This window comes from Hippocampus zosterae, chromosome 18 (genome assembly GCF_025434085.1).
Source record: "Hippocampus zosterae strain Florida chromosome 18, ASM2543408v3, whole genome shotgun sequence".
NCBI lineage: Eukaryota > Metazoa > Chordata > Actinopteri > Syngnathiformes > Syngnathidae > Hippocampus > Hippocampus zosterae.
Window position 1 is genome coordinate 4862045 of NC_067468.1, and position 9583 is coordinate 4871627.

Below are 9583 nucleotides of genomic sequence, written 5' to 3' on the forward strand. Positions count from 1 at the left end.
CATTCAATATTTCACAGCAGCGCAACAATTTCTTGCGCTGTGAGTCGGATTTACCACTTTGGTGCATGTGGCTAATTAACAGCAACTCTTTTTTTGTCACCTTTCTTATGTCAGATCCTTCACCAAGCAGAAGTCAGCTCCAGCCGCCTTCCTCGCTGTCAGCCAATTTGGGCCCAACAGGTGTTGTTCTGCACTGGCTCCTCCCACAAGCCCAAGCCTTAGCCGTCACAGGGTTTGTTCTTCAGTCCAGAGTCGCCGAGCAAGGGGCGTGGATCAATTTGGATGAAGATATTAGTGCCCACAGCCGCGAGATACTCATTCCAGGTCTGCAAAAGGTAAAAAGGTTTTCACCCTGTTCGTCCATTGTTTTGCGTACCCTGTTTCGAGTTAGTTTGATTTGATTTGATTTAACGAATGAGTCTATTTTAGTCAGAGCTGGCAATGACTGCAGAGGGCACCCATTAATGAAACCTTAGCTTCGCGCACTTATCATTCCTTCCTCACCCACAGTCACAAAAAAAAAATCTCTCCGACCTTGTGTTCCTTCGTTTACTTCAGAATGATATAACATTATTCCTCTATTATCCCTAAAACTTTAAGAATGAGGAGTAATAAAGAGAGGGGGAGGGGGGGGGGAATAAGTGTGCAGCACCATTCCTTGGTTCCCTGACCAAATGACTCACCAGCAGTTTAAGAAACCCACACCGATCATGGGAAATCAATGACAACTAATTACATATCAGAAAGCCTGAATATGACCTCAAATACACTATTATTATTTGTTCTGCTCCCTCATCTCCGCTGAGCCATCTCTGACTGGCATGACGGTGAACATCCATGAAACACTGGACAAAAGTAATGGGACACAGCTGGTGTCTTTTCTGCTTTCGAATGCGAGTCTGCTTACTTCGCGGTAACTTTTAGTCCAAATTCATAACAGGTCCAAAGAAACACACCTGACAAAGTAGTCCTTAAATTAATTAAAAAAAATTCTGACTGTCTGATTACAGACTGAAAAATATTGTCCATCGTCTTTGCTCCTTTCCTAAAATATAAATCCGAGATTCTCCTTCCACTTACAGAAGCCTACCTACATACTACTGCTACGAATTTTCCTTTTTGTAGACTCTCAATTATCCACGCTCAGAGACATCACTCGTTCAATTAATCTTGTCTTCTATCAATCTTTGTGCACCGTTTTTTTCCCCTCTCTGTGCCGCTTTCTATTGGTCTCTTCTATAGCTCTAGTCAAATTCAAATCAACTTCATTAGCATTGCAAGCACGGTTGTGTTGACAAAGTGAGGTTTCATCCCGCGTGTGTGTGTGTGTGTGTGTGTGTGTGTGTGTGTATGCGCGCACGCATCCGTGTGTTGGTCTCAGGATTGCGTACATGAGCTGAGGCTGCTAACTCGACGCGGTGAGCTGCTGAGCGAGCCCAGTCCATCACTCAATGTCTCCACCATGGGTAGGTGTTGGAGCAACCTTGCCCCTCACATCCTTGTCCCACCTCGTGTTTTAATCCACTCAGTCAAGCTCAATTTCTATCCCTGTCCTGTCGCTACGTTTCCCAGATATTAGAGCAGGGCTCCAGGGAATGTTGCCCATTCTAATCTTGAACGATAAAACTTGCAACACTGATAATTTATTGAGAGAATTATCGCTATTATGTTTGCCGCATTTTGTTCTGTATCTTGTTGGTAATGTGACATTAATGTTTCATTATATACGGAAGAAAGACAGGAGCGAGCGATGCATTCTCGCAAATTTTATGCAGAGTGGGGGAAGCTATTTCTTCACCCACAGGCAAAAAGGAGTGGGGCAACGTGGGTTCAAGTTTGAAAGCCGTTTAAATAAACGACATAGCGTTTGCGGTCCAAACATACTTTTCATCAAGTCAAGCTTCCCGCGCGCGCTCTTTTTTAAAATAATTTTGGTATCTGCCATTGTACCCTCCACAATAACTTCCTTTTTGACATCGATGCATTGAAACCTTGTTTGTCGCTGTTGGTTCTAATCCTTCAAAGGAAATGGATTTGTCTGATCACGTTCGGATCAGCCTCATTCATCGCAACTGAAAGCAGAGCAAGATTGATTGACCAACTGTCTAGCCGGGTTTTAGGAGACTGCTATCATTAGCTGGCTTTGATCTGCATTGACAAATGAATATGTCGTGACAGGAATGGAGATGTACCCTTCGTCATCCAGACTGCTCGAGTCTCCAGAACCGTTACTGGCCGGCATTCTAGGTGGAGTGGGTTTTATGTGTTTGGCGCTGGTCTTGCTGTTGGGGTCCGCCTGCCTCATCAGTCGCAGGAGGAACCTACGAAACCAAAAGAAGCAGAATGGTAAGTGGATCTTTTCCAGTACCATAAAGGATCCGAATGCCTTGCCGCATTGCTTGGGACACTCAATAGCATGACTGCTTACTTAGTGGTTGCTAAACTTTGTGCCGATAACCATTGATATCATTTTTAGGGTCAATTGTATTAATTCTTTGGTCAATGTGTTTGGACCCTGCAATAAGTCAGATCCAATTTCCCCACCCCCACCCCCCCCCCCTTCCAGAACCTCCCCCTGCCATCTATAAGCGCTCACCGTCAATGTAAGTACATTGAACATGTCCTCAATTTGCCTCCCATTGCCCATTCTATCCCTTCTGATTTTTTTCTACTAAAATTATGTTCACAGTGTCAGGGAATTTGTTTTAAAATATACCGAGGTCTTTATTTCTGTGTTCAACTCATTTATTCTCACCCCCTGTTATTTTCTCTGCATCTGACACACCTCTGCCTTGTCTAACTATTTTCTTCTCGCACCCTTCGTCCTTGCTCTCACTCACAGAAATATTTCAGACTCCGGCAGTGCAGACACTGTGTTGAAGAAAAGCCTACTTCCAGCCAGTGCTCTCTATCCCATCACTTCCTCTACCATGAAAATCTCCTCCTCCTCCCCCGCCTCCTCAAACACAGATTGTTCCTCTTTCAACAGTGAGACTCGACATCACAAGCAGCAGCTCCTCTCTAAGAACAGAAGAAGCCCAAATCAATTTCTGTGTCTAAAATCATGCCCCGTTTCTCCTTCTGTTGAGTTGATCACCAGAAGTCCAGATGGGCGCTTTGTAATACCGCCATATGACACGCTAAATATTCAAAACATGAAAAGTACAAAATACAACCATCCTTTTCAAGTCCAAAAGTCTGTGCCATTATGCTCGGAGCAGCGTGACAGTAAAAATCCACCATTCGTTCTTTCTGTGGATCTTGCTCCCTGCAAACAATCTGAATCGAATACGTCAAGGCAAACCTGGGACATTACCCGGCATCTGGATCCAGGAATCTTCAACCATAAGGGAAATTATGACGGCTTTCCTGACTTGAAGAGTATGCGCTCCAATGGTAGTTTACCCCATATTCGTCATCGCGAAAGAGCAATCTCCCCCACATTTCCAGTGCTGCCACATATACGGTCAGGCCTGGGCCAGCCTTCAACCACAGCCAGCACGCTGGTTCTCCAAATGGAGCACGAGCGAGAGAGGGGAAACCTGAGTCACTGCCTGAAATTAGCTCAGGAGAGGGAAGAACTGGCAAAGGAACTCCAGAAATACAGAGCGTACAGATGCTCTAAAGAAGAAATAATAAGAGAAAAGTCGGTGGCTGAGAAGGGAGAGAATGGTGATGATGAGCTTTTTCAGGGATACGGGAGCCACACCTTGCCATGCAGGCACAGGCAGAGCTACAAAGAAAGCTTTGGTCTGTCTCCAAGTCCTTGCTCTTCAACTGCCGATGATTTTCCCACAATGATGACAGGCAGGTCAGGTTCCGGTCCTTCCACTCCTCCGAATTCCTTTTTTCTAAATGCTGCTCACCAACATCCTCCTCCATCCTCAACCGCAGAGATCCCCCTCAAATGTGAGGGAGCAGACCACTCTGCCAATAAGAGATTAACACCCCCACATCTCTCCCAAACAATGAGACACGGAAAGGTACGGGAAACACCACAGGGCTATGATGATGTACCGCCATCCACATTCTCCGAAATGCAAACAAACGTATCCTCCTCTGAGACATTGAGACAACACAATCCATCTCTTCATTGCCGCATATATGGCGAAAGATCCAATGTGACTCTTGATGCAGGCCCAGGCTACAAAGATGCGGAGGAAGAGATCCCCGAGCCCACTAAGCAGAATATGGGTATAGAGATGAGTGTGGACGAGCCAGCATTTGAAGCGTGTGTCACGGAGCCTGCAAAAAAGCCAATGGCGCACCACGGATTCACCTCTCAAGTACCAGAAGGATGCCCTCGCCAAGGCCGGAGTGAAGAAATGAGGAGGAGCACAAGCTTTCACGACCAAGCTAAATCTTCAGAGCCGCAACTGCGTAGAGCTGTGAGCCACGGTTCAAAACCATGGGACTCCAAGCAGCAAAGGCACAACCTAGGCAAAAGAAGACAAAACGATACGCATTTCCTGACCCCTGATGCATGGATAGAGTCTTTAAGCCGAGAAAAACAATCTGATTCCTCCGCCTTGAACCCAGACACTTTGCGCACTGATCAATCAATCCCCCAAAATTCTGCAAATGTCCCTTCAGGGAGTCAAACTACGTACCACTTACCTCCTGGCATGTATCGTCCTATGAGCAAGCCACGAAGGCGAATACAGAAACCGATTGTTATTGCTGACCACAAATTAAGAGATGCTACATGGCCTGATGAATATCAGGAGGGCATAAAAAATGCACTGGGCTACTCGGGCTCAACTATGAATTTGGTAGCCGATGACAACAAGCCACACAAAAACCGAGGCACACTAGATTTGGAGGCAGAAGTCCATGAGGAAGTACCTGATTGTGGAAGCAGCTACAGTAGTTTTGCAAGCAGTGGCCGAGGGAGCATGGAACCTGCAAACCGGCGCTTGTCTTTAAGTCATTTGTCTACGAAGACCACCAGCTCACCTGAAACGGTAGAGGAGGACGGCCAGTCTAGCACAGTGGATATGCACGGTCACCATATGGAAAAGGGTCACAGGTAAGACCTAATAAATAATATGGTGGGGCGGGGGCTTGCTTGTGTAGCGTATCTTATGTAATTGATGCAAGGCTTTTCGTGTTAGCCTAATAATGTGAAAAGAATTCAGTACAGGCTCTACAGGCGTGCATAAGCGCATGGTGAGATTGAAAAGATTCTATGTTCTCCATCTCCAGCAGAAAGCCCTCCGTTGATGAGAACTACGAGTGGGATGAGGCTGATATCTGTTCACAGTCAGGAAACCGTGATGGTGAGGCATTTTTTTGTGTGTTTGTAAAAAAAAACAACAAAAAAATACTGCACAAAGGCTTGTCTGTTTCAGATGAATAATGATGAAGAAATGAAAGATGTATTGTACTCTTGACCTAAACAGGATCAGAGAGAGCGAGGGTAGGGAATTGTAAAAACTGCGATCATAGTTGAAATTTTGGAAATTGAAAAAAAAATGCTCTGTGTTTGGAAGATGGTATGAAGTAGCAATTTTTCCCCCAAACAATTATGCCAGTATTTAACGCAAGCTTCAATAATGATAGGTCAGCAATAGACGAACAGCATCAAAATGTTTATAGCACCATCAGTGAGTACAATTTATCTCATAATAGTAGTACTGCATATTAATGATAGTAATTTAGTGCGACATTTGTACATTTTCTATTCAGCTCAGCGCTGCAATCCGGCACCGGTTGCTTTATCGAGTGACCTGGTGGTAGCCTTGTCCTTTTTCGAGATCCAAACTTGTATTGTAAAACAAGCCTTTCACAAAGCATTGAAACCGTTAACTATCGTTTTAGCATTTTTAACAAAATAAATACACCAAGCAAGAGCACACACGCACCACTTGTCATGTCTCCTCCTCATCCTTCAAGGCAAAGCCAGGGCTTTCCATTCCTTGATTACATTTCAGTTCAGTCGCTTGGTAACCAGGGCCAAGTAAGGTCAGGCTTGCGCTTGGGCACCACAGTACTGCGCCCCAATAACTGAGTCTATTGTGAAAAGGATATGATAATAATAATAAGGTTACTTGGATATTTTTGATTAATATATGAAGTTATTCATAATTATGTACCTGTCACTGCAATACATGGAATGCCGATGCAATACGTGACACATTTTTGTAATTGAAGGTTTCGGCTGCAAGTTCAGGAAGCTTCAATAGTGTCAATCTGAAAATAGTCAATACAGTAAACATTCTCTAGTACGGACATGTTTGCGCTGTCCAATCTGTCCTTATAACAGAATTTCTTTATTCGGGAAATGAGCAAGGTACATGTCCTTTATGAACCTGCAAGTATGTTGACAAAATGCATGTGTAACAACACAAGCAATGAAATGCAAAAATATACTGTCCAAAAACTGTTTATATAACAAAAACAGCAGTACAGTATACAGTACAGGTGTAGAGTATTGAAAAAAACACAACGCAGTACAGTACGTACAGTATTTTAATGTTGATTGTTTTTCTGTCTTGGGGAAAAAAAATGAGTCTATTTTCGGTTGTTCTTCATTTCGATGCCATGATCTACAGGACGTAAGTGAATAAAGTCAAAATCTTTCGCAATTATAGTAAAATGCACGGCAATAAAAAGTCACTTACACGTCGTCGTTTCGGATTCGATGATAGAAAACTGCGAAGCGAACAATCGTGTCTCCCGTTGTGTCGAGTGGGCGCTGCTTTTTAAGCTAGTGCCGCGATCTACAGGACGTAAGTAAATACAGTTAAAATCGTTCGCAATTACAGTAAAATGCATGCCAAAAAAAAGTCACTTACACGGCGTCGTTTCGAATCCGATGATAGAAAACGGCGAAATGAACGTGTCGTCCGTCGTGTCTTCCGTCTTATTGGGTGGGCGCTGCGTGTGTTTAAGCTCCCGCGGCCTTCCATCTCCATCCGGGTTATGGATAGTGGAATTTCCAGTCAAGTAAGTTGTAAAATCTAATATAGTAGTCAAAATGTTAATGCATAGGTATGGATGAAGGAAATTCCTTTTCATAGAATTCCGGAGATGGGAATATTTACTCGACGACTGTAAATCAGTTGTGCTTTTAGCAAGGTGACATGAGTGCTTGCAATCGAATTAAGAGCCAAGCGTTCACTCTTTTGATCATCTGATTTAAAAATGCAAGCCGAGCCTTTACGCTGTAAAAAGATTTCCATCAGTGGGATTTCTGGATGAAATCCAGTTAAAGATGTTCCATTCTTTTTTTTAAAATGTGATGAAGTGAAAGATAATATCTCAAGTGTCTTGTTCCCCACAGGCCTTCTTCCTTCATTGAACCGACGGAACGTTACAGCACTTTGTAGCCCTCCCAGCATGGAGTTTTCAACTAAGCCCCTGACGAACTTCAATGGGAGCTCTTCCCTTCAGGGGCATCAAAGCAGCCGCTGTGCATTGCCTCAACCTGACACTGTACTTTTCTGACAATGTCATCGTATGTCATTCAATTATTGATCGCACCAGGCGACAAGAACGTAAGCACCTGATTCAGCTGCTCTTTCTTTCCTTCAACATTGTTTTTGTTTTTTGAGACCGAGTTGTTTTTTTTGCGTTTGTCACCTCTGCCAGTCAAGATAGTTCTAGTCGATTTAGTGTACTGGCTGATGCATCACATCCTCTGTATACTTTGACAAAAGTCTTGTCACGGTGGCGAGATGCGGGTCAAAAATATGATATCAATCTCCATCTTGTGTTTCTGGCTGTGCCGTCGCGTGTACTTTCATCGGATTCATACACTCCATTGTCTAAAGTGTCAAACTCATTTCACATTGTGGGCCACATACGGACTCGGTAGATGTCAAGTGGGCCAAACCAGTAACATGATACCATGCTGTGTTATGAGTCACCAAAATATCATCTCTTTTCTTTGTTTTGGTCTCAAGAAGCATTGATTGGCGCTTTCATATCATTTGTTGCATTGGGTCTATCTCGGTAACAGACTGAGAATGCTGTTTTCTTCCCCAATCAAAACAATGGTTGTCTTCTACTGTGATCAAAACAGTGTGCCCCCTAGCGGATAATACACGAATTGCATTTTATTTAAAATATTCATTATGTGTCTTTAATGCATTTCTTTCACTTTTAAATGATGCAGCGGGCCGGATCGAACCTCCTTGGGGGCCGGTTCCGACCCGCGGGCCGTATGTTTGACATCCCTGGTCTAAAGGCATTCCATTCCAATTGCTTCCTTCCATGTGGCACAATTCTAATATGGGTTAATACGCGTGAAAATGGATATCCTCAGATAAGATTCAGGTCTCAGGTGAATGCGAATCAGTCATGAATCAATGCCAATTGGAGGGCACCGTCTCGGCATAATGAAACAGACCCGTGCGTGACTACCCAAAGAAATACATCAAGAAAACAATTGCTGACGCAGTCGGTGGGAGTATTACAGATGCATTTAACCACCACAATCCCTGGTGAGCCCAGTTCTACTAGACAGAATATGTAATTTAAGATTTGCATGATTTCTTCTTCCGTCTGTGTCGTCGCGAGCGGATGTCGACTGACATGCAGTCGTTGACCTGCGTTTTGGATATTGAGCACATGCGAGGTTTTTCAGAGGTTCATTAAATGTTAACACAACGATATTGATGTGGGCCATTTGAAAGTCGATGAAAAGGGAAAAGAAACGGGTGTGGGCGTTAAATCATAATTGCTCACTCTGACCATCAGTGTAAATCCAGCATAAAGATCTCCCAATACCGATGTCACGTCCTCTCATAAAAGATTAACTATGTCCTATAAATTTGGCAATACACCAGAGAGTAAAATGTCTATCTTGCTCTTAAAGTGCAGCGAATTGTCCATCAAGCTGCTTTGAATGTTGTTGCCGAAGAGAATTTCTTTGTTCTTCAATGCAAGACCACTTGTGCACTTATCTTCACTTATTGGAAGGAATGAAGTGCTCTGCTTAGGATTGCTCCTCATAAAGACAAGAAGAGAAAGCTATTATGGGAGACTGTGTTGTATCACAAAGAAACCACATTCTTTAAATATTACTGACAGCAATAATTGGTACACAGAAATGATTATTCATCAAGTTTTCCCATCAATACGTCTTGCATCAATGTGAAGTCATCTTCGGGACAGACTTTACATTTCATTTCAAGATGAAATGAAAGATTGTCGTTGCCCATCCGATCGATTTATTCGGTGCGAAATGCATTTGGTGAATGTGCATGTTATAGTTATAAACTGAAAACAAACTACAACCAGTAGGGATGTGAATCTCAGCACTGAGGACGATTCGATACACATCTCGATCCACTGCCAGCGATGCGATACTTAAACAATACATGGAATTTTCTGGCGATACGATGCGATACGTTTCACCGTCGTCACGATGTGATACGATTCGATACACATTAAGTTCAAATCAATGCGATCCGATACGATACAATGCAATTTGTTGCGATATTGTGCAATTAAACATGATGCAAATAAGCAAAGAAAAAAAGCTTTTAAAAAGATGGAATTCAGTATGGTATTACAAAAAGGATACCACTTTATTCCTTATAAACAGTAGAACTTGTAAAACAACTTATTTAAGCCC

At 43.2% G+C, this 9583-nt stretch overlaps 1 protein-coding gene across 2 annotated transcripts in view; it reads left to right on the forward strand.

The window, feature by feature from the left end:
* Positions 1-9264, forward strand: part of LOC127590793 (protein turtle homolog A-like) — a 51494-nt gene extending 42230 nt beyond the window's left edge. Inside the window, exons 15-21 of one of the 2 annotated variants that reach the window (XM_052050227.1) lie at positions 115-335; positions 1382-1466; positions 2179-2346; positions 2567-2603; positions 2843-5029; positions 5206-5279; positions 7286-9264. In XM_052050227.1, the coding sequence (XP_051906187.1) occupies positions 115-335; positions 1382-1466; positions 2179-2346; positions 2567-2603; positions 2843-5029; positions 5206-5279; positions 7286-7449 (2936 nt within the window). In that variant the 3' untranslated portion in view covers positions 7450-9264. The remainder of the gene's footprint in view (positions 1-114; positions 336-1381; positions 1467-2178; positions 2347-2566; positions 2604-2842; positions 5030-5205; positions 5280-7285) is intronic. The other variant, XM_052050228.1, reaches the window with a different exon arrangement.
* Positions 9265-9583: the final 319 nt, after the last annotated feature.